This window comes from Rhinoderma darwinii, chromosome 6 (assembly GCF_050947455.1).
Source record: "Rhinoderma darwinii isolate aRhiDar2 chromosome 6, aRhiDar2.hap1, whole genome shotgun sequence".
NCBI classification, from domain to species: Eukaryota; Metazoa; Chordata; class Amphibia; order Anura; family Rhinodermatidae; genus Rhinoderma; species Rhinoderma darwinii.
This window is the reverse complement of record NC_134692.1, coordinates 116,536,506-116,555,755: the sequence shown is the minus strand read 5'-3', so window position 1 is coordinate 116,555,755 and position 19,250 is coordinate 116,536,506. Positions and strand designations below refer to the sequence as shown.

Here is a 19,250-nt window from a genome sequence, read left to right as displayed (position 1 = left end):
AAGTAACCCTTAAAGTTTACCTAACTTTTCAGAATAAGATGTCATATGTGTGTATATGAGGAATAACACCATTTCTGGCCATTAAATGACTTGTATGTGGCATTAAATAGCGGTTCTTCCCTCTGCAGGCTTTATCTGTAATTCTTAGTAGTCTCTGAGCTAGTGGGCGGAGCCTAACTGCTATCATGTCTTCTATACACTGCCCACATAGAAGGGGAGAATCCTGCACTCCTATCTCTATCACATATATATATAGAAGATGCAGCAGCATGGAGGAGATTATACAACAGTAATAAATAGTATAGCTGAGAATCCAGCACTGACGTAACATAAATCAATCCAGCAATGTGTCTGTGTCTCTTTCTGCTCCTACTTCCTCCCCCTAATCACCCCTCTATAGACTTACATGCAGAATGTCTGTGTGACTCTCTCTCTGCTCCCCTTCCTCTCTATACACTTCTATGGGCAGACAGTGAAGAGACACCACCCCCACCTTCTGCAGCCAGTCACTTCTGCTCTGTAACCAGGGTCGGCCAGTGCTTGACAACAAAAGGGGGTGGGCAGTAGATTACAGGAAGGGAGACACCTAGTGGCAGTAAGTTCACACAGAATTTGCATGGATAAAACTGAATTTTAAGAGTAAGTAAATTACAAAGTTGTTTTACATCAGGTATACTATTAGTTTAGCATAAGTTGTTTGAAAAGTTAGTGTCCATTTTAATAACCCAAAGTAATATAATGAACCTAAAACACCCCAGCAGACCATACAAGTGTTCCTTACTTGTAAGAAGAAGTAGAGTAAGCCCAGGGGTATAAAGGCTACAGCAGCGAGAGGTGTAGCTATAGCGATGACCAATAGTATCTCCAGTATAGTCAGGGTCATTATTATAAGCATCATTAACATCTGAGGGATGATATTGTCTATAGTGTCCATCTCCTTAGCAAAACGGTTAGTCAGATTTCCACTGGGGGTTCGTTCAAAAAAGCTCAGCGGGCTCCTCAGGATACTGTACAGAAGTGTTGAGTGGAGATGGCAAGACACAGACACTCCTCCAATAATAATAGTGGCAGATGCTATAAAAATACCTAAAGCTGTGTGAGAAAAAAAAACAATAAAATTATGAAATTAGTTAATAATAAATCAACAACAACCGGACAGCTATTCGCCATGACTCCGCCATTCACATGCAGGATCAGCCGAGCTTGCGTGTGTTTTTAATGGGTAAAGGGGAATAAGCCACTGCCAGGCACCTCGGTCTGGCAAGATTTTCAACTGCGAGCACAAAGTATGAAAATGTTGAAATCCATGTTGGGGGTGGGACTCCCCCATACACATTCGTTGATTAAAAAAGACACGGCGCCACATGGTGCAAATAAAAGCGAGATAACAAGGGAGCAACTAATAATCAAAAAGTGCTCACCTTAGATTGTAGAAACTGGCAGGTGTCACAAGAGTAAGAAAGCTACTGCCGGGTTCGTAACACACACAAATCAAAGTTTGTTGTCAAAATTATAACTTTAACCCCTTCCCCCTGCTTGCATTCTGGGCCCTAATGTCCAAGCCATTTTTTACATTTTTACATTGTCACATTCAAAGAGCTGTAACTTTTTTATTTTTGCGTCGGCATAGCTGTATAAGGTCTTGTTTTTTGCAGGACGACTTGTAGTTTTTATTGGTACCATTTGAGAGTAGATGCGACTTTTTGATCACTTTTTATCACATTTTTTTAAAGTCAGGATTAACAGAAAACAGCAATTTTTCCATTGTTTTTTATTTTATTTTTTACGGCGTTCACAGTGCGGGTTAAATAATGTAACAGCTTTATAGTCGGAGTCGTTACGGACGCGGCGATACCAAATATGTGTAACTTTTTTGCTTTATTGTAGTTTTTTTTAATAGTAAAGCATTTTGTAAGGGGAAAAGCTGGGTTTTTCATTTTTTTTTTTTCACTTTTTTTTTAAATTAACTTTATTAAACTTTTTTTACTAGTCCCACTAGGGGACTTCCCTATCCTCCGATCGCTATTGTAATACACTGCAATACTTTTGTATTGCAGTGTATTACTGCCTGTCCGTTTAAAACGGAAAGGCATCTGCTAGGTCATGCCTGCGGCATGATCTAGCAGGCATTCGCTCCAGGCAGACCTGGGGGTCTTTATTAGACCCCCGGCTGCCATAGAAGACACAGACGCTCAGCGATTTTATCGCCGGGTGTCAGTGAGATGAGAGGGAGCTCCCTCCCTCTCTCCAAAACCATTCAGATGCGGTGCTCGCTATCTGAAGGGTGAAACGGGTGAGATCAATACTAATATCGATCTCACCCGGCAGAGCAGGGACGCCCCCAGCCCTCAGCTGCCTCTGGCAGCTGAGAGCAGGGAGATTTCACGGCTCCCTGCTCTGTTTACTTTATTCTACAGCAGCGACGTAGAATAGCGGCGCTCTAGAATAAAGCCCACTAATGACCGCCGTAAAAAGACGTATCGGCGGTCATTAAGGGGTTAAGGAAGAGTAAAAAGGGACCAAAGGCGCTGCTATAGTAATTAGTGTCACAAGGCTTTAGGCAAACATGAAGTAAAAGTATTTATTCATACAAAGAAGAGGCTACGCGTTTCAACGCCGGATCGGCGTCTTCATCAGGCGCCTTTGGTCCTTTTTTACTCTTCCTTAAAGTTATACACATTCGTTGGCCGGTTCCGACGAAATCGGTGGGGTCGACAGACTTTCATCTAATGTGTATTGGCACCCATAGGATAGAACAGAGACAGATAACGTCTCCAAACAACTACCCATAAGTAAACATCCTAGACCCCTGAGAATATGACATGGGACGAGATTTGAGTTAACTGTATAAATACCAAAAGATACAGGATTTTAATGGATTTATGGTTTAAAAGATCACTATTATTAAAAAAAATGTCATAGGAAATGTTTTGACTGGTCTGAGTCTGGGTGCTGAGAACCTGAACAATCACTATAATGAAGGGACTGCAGCAGGAGGACTGTTATGTATGGTACCTTGCACAATGCCTAAAATGCTGTATACAGCTAGCCGCATGCTGGTGTTCTGTTGCGTGCCATTCACAGGCGGGTCATCAGCCCATAAACCGATCCAGTAATTATGTCCCAAAGCAGATAGTTGTTGGATGATGAAGAATACAGCACACATGAGCAGATACCACTTCCCCATGATCCTGCAGTACTCCAAATACACTGATAACTTGACCTGAGAATACATGGTGCAAGCATACATTAAAACTTAAATTTATGAGTGGAGTTCATTAATTTATGATGTATACCTAACTGAATAAATTGGTCTGGCCAGTTGGTGAGCAATGGATTATAACATAGTTACAGCTATATGACCTATACCATGATTATTCAGTCCATACACCAACAATTCTCATGTACCTCAGTGATCATCCAAGAGGTGGTGGACTATCCTTTCTGCTGCCCCCTCCTTCCACCCTCTTATCTTCCATTTCTCTACTCTTTTTCCTTCTTTCCCAGCTATACTAAGTGATGCTTTGCACTCAGATTTCGATAACTTAGCAACCAGCATTTTATGTATAGTTTTGACATGTCTATGTCTTTTATATATAGTCACTGGTCTTACTTATGCTTTATGCTACATGTGTCAAAAACAAACTGAAGCGTGAAAAACTAGTTACAATATAAGAAAAATTAAACCTAGCCCATCTTCCACGGATATGTACTAATGTCGTCTATATTTTCTATTAGCAAATCATCAGTTTCTGAAAAGCAAATTAAAAAAAGACAACCAATATGGCTGAACTTCCTGTTGTCCCTTTTTTAAAAATGGCCACCGCAACTACACCGAAAAATACCAATATCTTTGAAAGTAAAATAAACATAAAACTTTGGCTTCCGATCTAACTCCGGATTAACTAAATATATGTCTATTTTTATAAAAAAAGGAGTGCGGACACTTTTACTCATACGGACAGTGTTATGATCAGCCCATGCACCCAGTAAGGAGCTGAATTGTTTTTCCTTACTAACATTACAAAAAGAAGCCATGAAACTGAACTTCTTCAGCTTAGTAACTGATCCCAAATAGGACTCATATAGGGAACTATCCAAATGATCCAAGTAAAAGAAAATGATAATTATTTAATATATGGATAGTGTTTTGACTTATAACCAAATTCATGCTTTACCCTGCCTGTCAGAGCAATATCAGCCTCTGTGAGCTTCCCGGCAATGGCATCTCCCTCAGTCGTTTCCTCAGCAGCTTCAAAAACCATTTCCTTCCTGCAAGTTTTAAAACAAAGTTAATCTACTGATTAATACAGCAATGCATTGTACCATAGAAGAAAAAAAAACATACCCACAGCCCCAAACTTCATAAAGTAGATTACCTTAAGGCAATATTATTGTCTGCCATCTTGCCTTCTTTGGCTTTTTCTTTACTGCCCTCCACGTTACCTGCAGAGTTTATTGACATTTCATCAACAAATCAAGACTAGGTATCAAAATAATACTATATACAAGAACGAAAAAAACGTAAGGCAGTTCATTGGATGGTATTGTTAGGTAAATAAATATAGCCACACAAGATGTGTAATGCTAATCTGCTTGTCAGGCACAACGCTATAAACAGCATATGTATATATGAGATGACAGGCAAACATCCTTGTTGCCCCTTGCCGTTCCTTGGAAATCATGTCCCAGGAGAAGAATGCTATAGTAGAAAAAATTATGTGGTAGTGGATGGCGTTCAATGATCAGAGTGACGCTTTAGTTGTAGGTCTGCTCTGCACTACCGCAAAAATGTTTACTTTTCAATTAATGTATAACCTTCACAATTTTCCTTCTGCTCTGGATCTGTAAAACTTTCCCTAATAGAAAAAAGAGAAGTGTTCTGACGATGTGGGAGTTTATGGTTAAAGTGTCTTTCTTTCAGAAACCGTACCACTCTTGTCTGGTATTGCAGTGCAGCCCCGTTCACGTGAATATGGCTGAGTGGCAGTATTAGATACAGCCCATGGGCAACAGTGTTAGGGGGGATTCACACGAGCGTGTATTCGGTCCGTGCGGGCCGCGTGGTTTTCACGCGGCACGCATGGACCAATACAAGTCTATGGGGCAGTACAGACAGTCCGTGCTTTTTGCGCAGCGTTTGTCTGCTGCGCAAAAAGCGCGACAGGTTCAATAACTGCGTATTTCGCGCATCACGCACCCATTGAAGTCAATGGGTGCGTGAAAACCACGCAGGTTGCACGGAAGCACTTCCGTGCGAACCGACTGAAACAGCGCACCAGCTGTCAAAAGGATGAATGTAAACAGAAAAGTACCACGTGCTTTTCTGTTTCCGAACATCCAAACGGAGTGTCTTTGCAATGAGCGAAGCCGGACAAGCGAACCGAACTTCACCGGGTTCGGCCGAACTAGTTTTGGCCGAACCCGGCAAAAAAATTATCGGTACGCGACGTCAGGAGATAGTCACTGTCCATGGTGCTGAAAGAATTAAACGGTTTCAGCACCATGGACAGTGACTACCGATCCCAATAAGCATGAACCTGTAAAAAAAAACGAAGTTCTGACTTACCGATAACTCCCGGCGTCTTCCTCCAGTCTGACCTCCCGGGATGACAATTCAGTCCAAGTGACAGCTCCAGCCAATCACAGGCCAAGCACAGGCTGCAGCGGTCACATGGACTGGCGCGTCATCCAGGGAGGTGGGGCCCGATGTCGAGAGGCGCGTCACCAAGGACGCGTCACCAAGGCAACGGCCGGGAAGTTCTCGGTAAGTACGAACTTTTTCTTTTTTTTCAACAGGTTTTTCGATATTGTGTTCGGCATTCACTGTCGAGGGTGCTGAAAGAGTTAGCTCTTTCAGCACCTTGGACAGTGACGGGCGTCGACTAGCCTCATCTCTATGATGGCGGCTGCGCAAAAATCACGCAGCCGCGCATCATACACGGATGACACACGCAGCTGTCAAATGGTTTTTGCGTGCGCAAAAACGCAACGTTCGTCTGTATCTGCCCTTACTCTTTACTATTGTCTCTCCGATTCAACTTGGGCCCTTAATAATTTTTTTATAAGGTAAAGCTCTGATTTATTTTTTCACTCATAGATGCAATTTTTAATTAATAACTTTTTTTATAGGCGCAGCGATAGAGAAAGTTTAAAAAAAAAGAGCATATTGCTGTTATTGAAGATTGTCTACATACATATTAGACTGTATGGAAATGTTTAGGCTGTGTTCACACTGAGTTTTTTGCAGGAGGAAAATTCCTCCTGCAAAAACTGCTCTAGGCCCTGTTCACACAGAGTTTCTTGACGAGTTTTTTGACGCGGAAACCGCGCCGCAAAACTCCTCAAAAACCGCCCGAAAATGCCTCCCATTGATTTCAATGGGAGTTGGACGAGTTTTTTTTACCGTGAGCTAAACGGTAAAAATAAGCGTCATGACCCCTCTTGAGGCGGTTTCCGCCTCCAAAACCCCATTTCAATCAGTCAGAAAGAGGAAAAAAACGCCTCGACGAGTGTTTTGATGAGTTTTTGTCAAACCACTGTGCAAAAACCGTCTGGAGCAGTTTTTGCAGGAGGAATTTTCCTCCTGAAAAAAACTCAGTGTGAACACAGCCATAGACGGTTTTTGCACAGTGGTTTTTTCCTCTTTCTGACTGATTGAAATGGGGTTTTGGAGGCGGAAACCGCCTCAAGAGGGGTCATGACGCTTATTTTTACCGCGACGCGTTTTTTTTATTTGCAGTAAAAAAACTCGTCCAACTGCCATTGAAATCAATGGGAGGCATTTTCGGGCGGTTTTTGAGGAGTTTTGCGGCGCGGTTTCCGCGTCAAAAAACTCAGTGTGAACAGGGCCTTAGATGTCTAAAACCTTGAGAATTACTTGGCTAATAAGAATGAATATTTTCAGTCAATAGACTGCATTGTATAACTTAAACTAGTGCTTCTTAAAGAGGCTCTGTCTCCACATTATAAGTGCCATATCTCCTACATAAGATGATCGGCGCTATAATGTAGATGACAGCAGTGCTTTTTATTTTAAAAAACCGATCTGTTTTCACCACTTTATTAGCGATTTTAGATTTATGCTAATGAGTTGCTTAATGCCCAAGTGGGCATATTTTTACTTTAGACCAAGTGGCCGTTGTACAGGGGAGTGTATGACGCTGACCAATCAGCATCATGCACTCCTCTCCATTCATTTAGGCAGCGCATAGGGATCCTGCTAGATCCTTATGTGCTGTCTTATACTTACACATTAACAATACTGAAGTGTTTAGACAGTGAATAGACATTCCACGGGATGTCTATTCACAATCTCTGCACTTCGTTACTCTGTCTGTGGTAGTTACAGCAGAGCAAGCGTGATCTCGTTAAATGACAGGTTACAACGAGATCACTCTTCCTTTGCTGTAACTACCATAGAAATAGTAACGAAGTGCAGAGATTGTGAATAGACATCCCGTGGAATGTTTATTCACTGTCTAAACACTTCAGTATTGTTAATGTGTTAGTATAAGACAGCACATAAGGATCTAGCAGGATCCCTATGCGCTGAGTAAATGAATGGAGAGGAGTGCATGAGGCTGATTGGTCAGCGTCATACACTATCCTGTACAACGCCCACTTGGTCTAAAGTAAAAACACGCCCACTTGGGCATTAAGCAACTCATTAGCATAAATCTAAAATTGCTAATAAAGTGGTGAAAACAGATCGCTTTTTTAAATAAAAAGCACTGCTGTCATCTACATTATAGCACCGATCATCTTATGTAGGAGATAGGTCATTTATAATGTGGAGACAGAGCCTCTTTAAGCTGCGGCTCCTGAGCTGTTGCAAAAATACAACATGCTGGAAGTTGTAGTTTCCCAAAAGCTGGAGAGCCGCAGGTTGGGGACCACTTCCCTAAAATGATTTGGAAAGGGTAACAGAGGAAATTCTGGTGTGTGCTCTACATATATGACTCTTCAGTAGTTTCGTACAGTATATTTACACATATCTCAAGTAATTTTTCGTGCACTGTTAGCTTACTTTCTATGTGCGACTCATCATTCTGTTCAGCTGTCAGGGCATATGTTTGAAGGAAATCTGCAAACGCTCCATTTTTTTCCAAAAGCTCAGTATATGTGCCAACCTCAGAGATCCTGCCGTCAGACATTACTATAATCATGTCCACTTGTGGAAGGAAACTTACTCCATGAGTGACAAGAACGCGTGTCTGGAAAACAAACAAGTGTCAACTCATATGTACTCAAGAAACAAACTGCATTGAGGACATGACCTCAATAACACTAAACATTGTCTATTCTAATCCCCAAATTATATGTAAATATAGAACTTAAACCTTCACGGATAAAAAGTATTGGTGGTGAGAAATGTTATTAAAAATAATGCACATACTAATTTGTGAACTCAAACGGCCACAGGCATCTTGATCGTGAGTGTAAAGTCCTGGGTGAAATATTCTCAATATACCAGGTGTCCACTTTCAGAAAATATATGGGTATGGGATTATATTATGATTTTTATATTGTATAATGCATGTTTTATTTGAATGTCAGAAGTGTGAAAATGGTCCCAAATCCCCTGGCAGTGAAAGTGCTATATCCTATTAAAGCATATGATGGTCACAGAGGTCACAGGGACCATTTTTTATAAGCCAGAGCGGAGAACTGCTAACTAGCAGTGGCTTTTGCTGTGGCAGACTCTAGACGATCATGGCCTCGGCAAAATTAGCTGTGTACCCAGAGTATATGATGAGACAACCCCAGGACAACCCCTGTTCATCTGTGTCTGCATAGACATAGATTTTCAAATATAACATGCTGGCTGCCTGCAGCGGCCACTAGAGGAAGCATGGGAGCTTACTGTGTCTCCTACCCTTCCTCTAGTAGCGCCTGCAGGTACAATAGCACACATCATTTTCTGCAAACGCTGCGGCCGGTCAGTCCACAGTTCAGTGTAAACGCTGCGGCCGGTTAGTCCACAGTTCAGTGTAAATTCTGCGGCCGGTCGGTCCACAGTTCTGTGTAAACGCTGTGGCCGGTTGGTCCACAGTTCTGTGTAAACGCTGCGGCCGGTCAGTCCACAGTTCAGTGTAAACGCTGCGGCCGGTCAGTCCACAGTTCAGTGTAAACGCTGCGGCCAGTCAGTCCACAGTTCAGTGTAAATTCTGCGGCCGGTCAGTCCACAGTTCAGTGTAAACGCTGCGGCCGGTCAGTCCACAGTTCAATGTAAACGCTGCGGCCGGTCAGTCCACAGTTCAGTGTAAACGCTGCGGCCGGTCAGTCCACAGCTCAGTGTAAACGCTGCGGCCGGTCAGTCCACAGCTCAGTGTAAACGCTGCGGCCGGTCAGTCCACAGTTCAGTGTAAACGCTGCGGCCGGTCAGTCCACAGTTCAGTGTAAACGCTGCGGCCAGTCAGTCCACAGTTCAGTGTAAACGCTGCGGCCGGTCAGTCCACAGCTCAGTGTAAACGCTGCGGCCGGTCAGTCCACAGTTCAGTGTAAACGCTGCGGCCGGTCAGTCCACAGTTCAGTGTAAATGCTGCCGCTGGCCAGTCCACAGTCTAGTGTTAATGCGGATGCAGGTAGCGCATATCACTTTCTGCAAACGCTGCCGCCAGTCATTCTTCTGTCTAGTGGTTTTTTATTTTACATCTAATAATGTTGATTTTTAAATTGGCGACCAAAAAATATCAATTGGCTCCTACATTTTTTGACTTAGAAGCCAAAGGCACCCATGTGATTTTTTAGGTTTGAGCCCTGCATACAGATTATACCCCATCAGGAACCCCTATCAATCAGAACAGAGAGCCACATTAAAGACTGTCTCTCACTCTGACAGACTTAGCGATAGGAATGACATGTTGCTCACTCACTTGAATGGGCATTGTGTAATACCAGGTTTCCTATGCAGAAATGTTCACACTGCCAGCGTCAGGAACTGGAGCTCCCTTTGATCAGCTGATCTCCAGGGGTACTACATTCAAGAACCCCTTCAATACTTTATGTAAATATAGCTTTGAACTTAACTTACTTTTTCTTTAAGTAAACCATTGGGTCCAATGACATGCTCAAATAAATGTTGGCCCACATGGGCATCAACTGCAGATAGAGGATCATCCAATAAATAGACATCACAATTCCTGTATACTGCTCGGGCAATGCTTATTCGTTGCTTCTGTCCTCCAGACAAGTTTATACCCTTTTAACAGATAATAATTGTTACATAAAAATACATTTAAACCAATAGCCATATTCTACTTTCATTAACAGCAAACTAAAAATCAATGGCAGGTGCAAGGTGATACCAAAATCCATAGAAAAATTATGCCTAAACAAGCAAATAATATAAAATCAAGGGTGTTCGTACGTTGTATTATACTTCAGACTCTCTTACATTCATCTAAGGGATACTCACTTTTTCCCCAATTTCCGTGTTCTCTCCCCCAGAAAGAATTTTTAGGTCCGGCAGTAGTGCACAAGCTTGAATAACATTATCATACCAGTCTTTGTCCAATATTCTTCCAAAAAGAACATTCTCCTTAAAAGTGGCATTTGGTATCCAGGTTTGCTGTGGAACATAAGCTATGGAACCCTTGAAAACAAAAAGTAAAAACCTAGTATGACTAAACTTACATGAAAGATGCATTTACCTCTATAAAATGTAACTTCCTTTAAAAAAGAACTAACACTTCTCCTGACATGTTTTAGTAAATACTTGTATTCCCCATGAAATAACAATTCTGGAGCAAATTTTCTTAGAACTCTACGTTGTGTTGTTCTTCGGTTATTAATCCTAGAAATGTATGAATAAATTGACAACTGGGTGTTACCAGTTGGGGGTGTGTCCCTACATAGTCTGACATTGTCCAATCAGTGCTAAGAGAGTGAGAATATATAGGGACACACCCCGTTGCAGATTCAGTTGGAAGTGGAACCAACGCAGTCAGCGCTGTGTGGCAACGGGGGCCCTGCTGGACCCCCAGGCTTAGGGGCCAGGTCGCAATTGCAACCCCTATAGCTATGCCACTGCCGGCCCGGGAGTGGACCAGTCCGGTCACCTGACCTCACGTCACTAGCTCAGGTCAGGTAACCGGACTGGTCCACTCTTGGTACGGCATGCACTGACCTCAATCAGTCCGCTGCTGCAGCCGCCATACTTTACTCCGCCCGCTCTACTCCTGCTCCTAAATTGTGAGTGAGTAGGGAGGACTCACGGCGGCAGCGGCCTGTCAGTGAGGTCGGGCCAGACTAAATGATCCCACGGGCTCAAAAGTGCTCAAAAAGTTGTATGTACCAAAAAATGGTACCAATAAAAACTACAGCTCGTCCTGCAAAAAATAAGCCCTCACACCTCTCAATCAACCAAAAAATAAAAAAAATTATGTCTCTCGGAATGTGGTGAAACAAAACATTTTTTTTTTTTGTAAAAGTAGTAAAATATCAAGAAAAAAACATATACATTTTTTATCACCATAATTGTATTGAGTTGTAGAAAAAATTGAAATTGTCGTTTTTACTGCATGGTGAAAGTTGTAAAAACTAAACCCAAAAAACAATGGAAGAATCGCAGTTTCTTCCAATTACAGACTGCAAAGAATTTTATTTTCAGTTTCCCAGTGCATTAGATTGTACTTTAAATGGTGCCAATAGAAACTACAACTCCGCCTGCAAGCAATAAGTCCTCACACCACTCTATTGACGGAAAAATAAAAAAGTTATGGCTCTTGGAAAATGGGGAGGGAAAGAAAAAGAAAAAAATGGATCAGTCCGGAAAGGTTTAATTAATTTTTAATAAAAATAAAACATTTATGACCACATGTGGGGTATAGCCATACTGGGTACAAATTGCTTTACAAATGTTGGGGAGCTTTTTCCTCCTTTATCCTTTGTGAAAATTAAAAAATGCAACATTTTAGTGGAAATAATGTTGATAATCATTTTCACGGCCCAATTCTAATAAATTCTGCAAATTACCTGTGGGGTCTAAATGCTCACTATACCCCTAGATAGATTCCTTAAGTGGTGTCGTTTTCCAAATGGGGTCACTTTTGGGGTGTTTCCACTGTTTTGGTCTCTCAGGGGCTTTGCAAATGTGACATGACACCTGAAAACCATTCCAGCTATATTTGAGCTCCAAGAGCCAAACAGCGCTCCTTCCCTTCTAAGCCCTGCTGTGGGTCTAAACAGCAGTTTATTACCACATATGGCGTATAGCCGTAATCGGGAGAAATTTCTTTACAAAAGTTGGGGTGCTTTTTCTCCTTTATTCTTTGTAAAAATGTCTATGTTTTTTCAGAAAAAAAGTAGATTTTCATCTTCACATACTAATTCCAACGAATTCAGCAAAAAAATTGTGGGGTCCAAATGCTATCTATACCCCTAGAAAAATTCCTTGAGGGGTGTAGTTTCCAAAATGGGTCACTTTTGGGGATTTCCACTGTTTTGGTCCCTCCAGTGCATTGCAAATGCAACATGGCACTGAGAACTATTCCAGCAAAATCAGCGCTCCAAAATCGAAATGGCACTCCTTCGCTTCTTAGCCCTGCTGTGGGTCCAAACAGCAGTTTATTACCACATATGGGGTATTGCCGTAATCGGAAGAAATTGCTTTACAAATGTTGGGCTGTTTTTTCTCCTTTATCCCTTGTAAAAATTATTTTTTTCCAGAAAAACATAGATTTTCATCTTCACAGACTAATTCGAATAAATTTAGCAAAAAAACTGTGGGGTCAAGATTCTAACTTCCACCCCTAGATAAATTCCGTGAGGGGTGTAGTTTCCAAAATAAGGTCACTTTTGGGGGGGGGGTTTACTGTTTTGGCACCACAAGACCTCTTCAACCCTGACATGGTGCCTAAAATATATACTTAAAAAAAAAGGAGGCCCCAAAATCCTGAGGCCTGTGTTTCAGTCCGGTAGCACACTAGGGCCACATGTGGGATATTTCTAAAAATGGCAGAATCTGGGCAATAAATATTAAGTTTCAATCCTCGGGTAAAATAAAAAAATGTATTACAAATTAATTTTGGCAAAAAAAAATGAAATTTGTAAATTTCCCCTCTACTTTGCTTTAATTCCTGTGAAACGCCTAAAGGGATAAAATACTTTCTGAATTCTGTTTTGAATACCTTGAGGGGTACAGTTTTCATAATGGGGTGATTTATGGGTACTTTCTAACATATAAGGCCCTCAAAGCCACTTCAGAACTGAACTGGTCCCTGAAAAAATAGCCTTTTGAAAGTTTCTTGAAAGCGTGGGAAATTGCTGCGAAAGTTCTAAGCCTTGTAACGTCGTAGAAAAATAAAAGGACGTACAAAAAACGATGCAAACATAAAGTAGACATATGGGATATATGAAATAGTAACTATTTTTCCACAAATAAATATTGAATTTATCGACCAAATTTTTTCACTAACATAAAGTACAATATGTCACGAGAAAACAATCTCAGAATCACTTGGATTGGTAAAATCATTCCCAAGTTACTACCACATAAAGTAACACGTCAGTTTTGAAAAAATCGGCTTGGTCCTCAAGGCCAAAACAAGCTCAGCCCTGAAGGGGTTAAGGCCCCACAAACTGCCTGTCTACATACGAATATATTATATGGAAATATAAATATTATTAAAGAAAATTAAATGAATGGTTCTGATCAGATTCTGACACAATCACTGGGAAGATCCAACACGTACAATGTTTTCTTATTTAGTTGTAGTGCAGAAGAAAATATCTTCATACCTTTAGAGAAACGTTCCCCTCTACTTTATCCATTTCTCCAAGTAGTGCAGAAAGAAGGGAGGTTTTTCCACAACCAACCTGGCCAACAACAGCCACCAAGGAACCTTTCTGGATGGACAAATTAATGCTGCAACATAGAATAGCTTGTAAAAGAAAAAGTTTCATACACCCCCCAACTAAGCTGAAATAACTGGACCTTAGTAGTGTAAATAGAGGAGAGCCCTTGTGTTTTCCCAGGATCCCACTCAAAGCCTGCAGCTGGATCAATCTAAGTCGGTTTACTACTTTTACAAAGACTACTTTGTCTTACTCCACTTGAAGAACTACAGTCTAAGGCCCCATGCACACGAGCGTAAAAACCTCCATTTTTGCAGACTGCAACGGCGGTCCGCAAAAATGGACCCATTCACTTTCATTGAATGCGGACACCTTTCCGTAGCACTACGGATGGGTGTCCGTGCCGTAGAAATGTTCCGAAAATTATGGAACATGTCCGTACTTTTGCATTTTGCGGGCCGTGCTCCCATACTTTGTATGGGAGCACGGCCCGAAAATGCGGGTGGCAGTCGGCGGCCGCCGTGCCTGCAATCGCGGGCCGTGATTGCGGGCACGGTCGTGTGCATGGGGCCTAATAATCTAATAACAATAAAATCCCATGTAACATGCGGCTATGATTTTCCTGTACTTCTGTATGCTCTGATGCCTCCTTCTCTCCAACTGCCAATAACTTCCTGTATCAGTGACCACCTTCCCTGTACATGTCATAGACACAATAGCTGTGGTTACTGGTAGATTCTCTGTAGCATCAGTGATACATATAGGAATTTGCAAGATGGTGCCAGTCAAAATATAAACTCTGAGGACCAGCTCTGAAGAAAAGAAGGGTCAGATAGAATGGAATATGTATGGAACAGGGGTACAGGTTCCTTACTACTAGAAAAACGTTAGTGTCTAAGTGGAGTTAGACTTTAAGGATAATATTTAGACAATTGATATTTAAGGTGTATCGGTACGATACGTCATAAATGTCTGACAGGAGGGGGTCAGATTTGTATCAACGAAATACTCCTTTTTCATTAAAGAAAAATATTTTTTAATATTACAGACATTTCTCTGTTACAGAACATAATCAGGCAATATCATTTCAAAGCCAAACAAATTCATCAGTCCTACCTTCTAAGGCATGGCTCATCTGTAGTGCACCAGGTAAATGTGCCATCATATACCACAATGTCATTCCCTTGAGCGGAAAAGAAACGGGAAGTTTAGCTCATAAATTGCTTCCTTCTTCACAATATCTGTTTGATACATCGTCTTTCAACCTGCCACTGTTTGATACTGCGTTTGTTTTGTAATTTGTTATTCTGCATTACTATATAACATACATGTGCTGTCGATTATTTTGGTGTAGTAAAAGATTACATTAACATAAAAAAAAAAATCTCAAAGTAGATATGTTCAGGACGATATGGGTAAGGCCCCATGCACACGAACGTGTTTTTGCGTCCGCAATTCCCCCGCAAATCCACGGGAGAATTGCGGACCCATTCATTTCTATGGGCCCATACACACTATCCGTGTTTTCACGGGTCTCCGCATGTCCGCAAATCCGTGCCGCAGAAACTCAGGACATGTCTTATTACGGCCTGCAAATTCGATGCGGACATGCCCATAGAAGTCAATGGGCCCGTGGAAAATGCGGGTACACCTCCGTGTGTCAACCGCAGTTTGCGGATTTGCGGAAGTGTTGCTAGGCGACGAGCGGGAAGGAGTTCTGTCGTCATCCTGTTTTACCTAGGCTTTTTTTTTTTCATCCGCATTTTGCGGATTACATACGGATGAACTGCGGAGGACATTTCACGGAACACGGTCCTGGAATTTGCGGACCAGAAAAACACTACGGTCGTGTGCATGAGGCCTAAGGGTCTACATTTAGAAAGACACTTTTAAATGGATACATACTGCTAGTTGGGTCTAATGTCTCTACATTATTTGGTTCCAGTTCCTCTTCTGAGAAAAACTTTGCCAAGCGTCTCAGAGAAACAGTTGACTAAAAAACAGGACAAACCAAGGTCAGAGCAAGTCTCAATCAACAGTCAAACACTTTAGTAGCAAATGATAAGTACCTGTATGGAAAAAGTTATGGCCATCGGGAACATACGAAGGGGGATCCTGAGAATATTGAGTAACATGATGGTGACAAAAGCTTTCTGAGCATCCAGAATGTTGTTCTCATCAATTGCCAGGAACACACCGAACATGCTGAGTGAAACCTGATCATCCAAATACAAAATGGAGTTTTGATACACAAATTGTATTTGTTGAACATTGCAAGTGGGGTTTTAAGAATTCCACTACACAAGATTAAAAATCTGATAAAGCATTGCATCACCTTCAAGTTTCCTCTGCAAAGGGGGTACTACAGTTAGCCCCAATAGCTTGAATGGGGCCTTGCTGCAGGTCCCTGCACAGCAGGTGTCCAGGGCACCACTGTGCAGGGATAAAAACAGTGAAGAAGGCGCAGAGATATAACAGCGATGAGGCTCCTTCATTCTAAGGATCGGTGGGGGTGCAGGAGGTTGGAGTGTCACCAATTATAAAGTGATGCCATTTCCTAGCGATATGCCATCACTTCATAATATGGTAATGCCACTTTAATGAGCCATGTGAGAATAGCACATTTTCAGGACCCCATTTACTGATAGTTAGCAGAGATCTTGTAAATGGTGAGGAATTGAAAGTATGAAAGCACATAGCACATAAAAATATATTACAGAGTTGCAGAACTTTTCATTATGCAATGGTTAAGCTTTTCTCTTGAAATAAAAACGGATGGTTCTAAGCGATAGATTTTTCAATTTTCTACTTTGAGAAGATGCATTACAAAAGTATGCCTATTTTGAGATTTGCTATGTGAACCATAGGGTTGACACTGCGTGCCCCATGTGTCTAGGCAAGTAAGCTAATCTACAATATACATAACACTAATAATTGTCTTTCATCTACTCATTGTGGCAAAAGTAGACTTTGGAATATATGTATATTTTGCACAAAGCACAATAGCAATAAAACCCTAATTGACTAATCAATAATTGATTGGTTAGTTAGTCTGGGTTCACAAGTTGCAGTCAAAATGTGTTTTTGTGCCCTGACGTGTTAACCCAGCCTCAGGGTTTTGTTGATATTTTTCAAAATGAAAATATATTCCAGGATATCCCTTAACCAATCAATCGGGTTTTATTATTAATTTCTGTATTTCCAAAATTTGCCCTTCAAACAAGTAACAGGGAAAACTGGTGATAAAGCATAAGGTAAGCGATAGTAATTATGCATAAAGCATAGATCCTGGCATACCCATATATAACTACCTCATAGAGGCATCTCCTGAGACTTGACTGTTCTAACATCAAGCAAGTCATTAATACAATTCAGGTTTATCCAACAAAAACGGCAAGATTTTTACTCTAGGAATGTCAATTAGTATAATTATTTTTATAAATCATTATTTTCTAACCACTGGCATAGACGGCTATTTAATTTTAGGGAAAAAAAAACATATAAACTACTTCATGAACTTTGCGCTTATGATACTTACCCAAAACGGAGAAGCCACAAATAAAGCAAGCGCTCCGGATAACAACAGAGCGTTCTTTTTCACTGCTTTCAGCTCCATCAGCCGAAAGCTTTCAACTTTCTTCATGAAAGCATTCTCCCAGGCATATAGCTTCAGTACCTTTATACCTTGCAGAATCTCAGAGATAAGCTTTATACGGCCATCCTTCTGCTTCATCTGTTCCTCCTTTGGAAATAAAAATGAATTATTGAGGCATCATATACAGACCATGAAAACTTGTGAAACAAATCAATTACTGGTAGCGCAACTTTTCTACATGGATTTACAGTCGAGTAACATTATTTTGACCACCTCCTACTTTCGACGTTGGCAGCACGTAGCACATGAAGGAAGTGGTGTGTCATGGGCAGGCTTGGCGGGTATATAAGGTGTGCGTCTGAACACATATAACTCGTTGTTGCCATGGGTAAAAGGGGCAATTTATCAGAGTTGCAAAAAGGATGATTATTGGCTTTCGGGCCAAGGGTGGCAGTATTTTTTAGACAGCGCAGTTTGTGAACTGTTTGCATGCTCCAATATTGTGTTCAAAGAATTGTAGATTTATTATTTAACCTATGCAGCATTTCAACTCACTCAATGGAGTCAATTCATATGTACAGTAAAACTATTAATGCATGTATAACACATCTTAGTCCTAATTGACATTATGTTAAATGGTCAAGGTGTTTAACGTAAACGATGGCATAAGCTCCCGATGTATACGGTAAACGTAGGCTGTCCATCAACATAGACTATACTATAGACAATAATGGTATACATTAAACAGATCGACTACGTAGTCGACTAGTGTATTGATTCCGTCAAAACGACGGAACCATTAAACAACGGTGACAAACGGAAACCATTTATCATTGAAATCAATGGTGATGCAAATGGAAACCTATGGTTTCTGTTTGTGTCAGTGTGGATTCTGTTCATGGAGTCCCAACGCAGATGTGAAAGAAGCCTAAATGACAAAAAAGGACATTTAAAAAATATAAATCGAAGCCTTAGCCTTTGAATAGAGCTTAATAAAATCTGTAAAGAGTAATAAAATTAGCAAAAATACAAAATCAAAGGCAAATGGCCAAAGATAGCAAAACAAATCCCCAAAAATTCTATAATTGCAAAAAAACAAGGACATAGTGGTAATGAAGAGTTGATCACGCGGGATCAGGACAAGGTGGAGCTATTGAATGGGTTCTTTAGCTCTGTATATACTGCAGAAAAAAAAAGAGCAGTTGACGTAGGCAGTGCCAGTGCTGTTAATCCATCAATTAATATACTGAATTGGCTGAATGTAGATATGGTCCAAACTAAGTTAAATAAAATAAATGTGAACAAGAGTTCTGAAAGAACTTAGTTCAGTTATTTCTCTCCCCCTGTTCATAATACTCAGAGATTCTATAGTGACTGGTATAATGCCAAGGGACTGGCAAATGTGGTGCCCATTTTCAACAAGGGCTTTAGTTTTAGTTTAGGCCCAGGGTAATTACAGACCATCGTGGGAAAAATGTATGAGGGGCTCTTAAAGGACTATATACAGGATTATGTGACATAAAATAGTATTATAAGTGACAGCCAGCACGGTTTTACTAAGGACAACAGTTGTCAAACCAACCTGATTTGTTTTTATGAAGGTGAGCAGAAGCCTAGACAGAGGGGCCAATGTGGATATAGTGTTTTTGGACTTTGCAAAGGCATTTGACACTGTCCTCCATAGACGTCTAATGGGTAGATTAAAAACGATAGGTTTAGAAAGTAGAGTTTGCAATTGGATTGAAAATTGTCTCAATGACCGTAACCAGAGAGCGGTGGTCAATTATTCCTACTATTTATTAACGATATAGAGGATGGGATTAATAGTACTGTTTCTATTTTTGCAAATGATAAT

At 41.0% G+C, this 19,250-nt stretch overlaps 1 protein-coding gene across 1 annotated transcript in view; it reads right to left on the bottom strand.

Annotated features, from left to right (window-relative positions):
- The window catches only part of LOC142656626 (multidrug resistance-associated protein 1-like), a 102,359-nt gene that overhangs the window by 20,370 nt on the left and 62,739 nt on the right, over positions 1 to 19,250 (bottom strand). Inside the window, exons 12-23 of the mRNA XM_075831550.1 lie at positions 17,339 to 17,542; positions 15,870 to 16,016; positions 15,706 to 15,793; positions 14,917 to 14,983; positions 13,744 to 13,870; positions 10,421 to 10,597; positions 10,037 to 10,204; positions 8,030 to 8,216; positions 4,380 to 4,446; positions 4,179 to 4,272; positions 3,016 to 3,223; positions 782 to 1,092 (exon numbers count right to left, since the gene is read on the bottom strand). Of these exons, the coding sequence (XP_075687665.1) occupies positions 782 to 1,092; positions 3,016 to 3,223; positions 4,179 to 4,272; positions 4,380 to 4,446; positions 8,030 to 8,216; positions 10,037 to 10,204; positions 10,421 to 10,597; positions 13,744 to 13,870; positions 14,917 to 14,983; positions 15,706 to 15,793; positions 15,870 to 16,016; positions 17,339 to 17,542 (1,845 nt within the window). The remainder of the gene's footprint in view (positions 1 to 781; positions 1,093 to 3,015; positions 3,224 to 4,178; positions 4,273 to 4,379; positions 4,447 to 8,029; positions 8,217 to 10,036; positions 10,205 to 10,420; positions 10,598 to 13,743; positions 13,871 to 14,916; positions 14,984 to 15,705; positions 15,794 to 15,869; positions 16,017 to 17,338; positions 17,543 to 19,250) is intronic.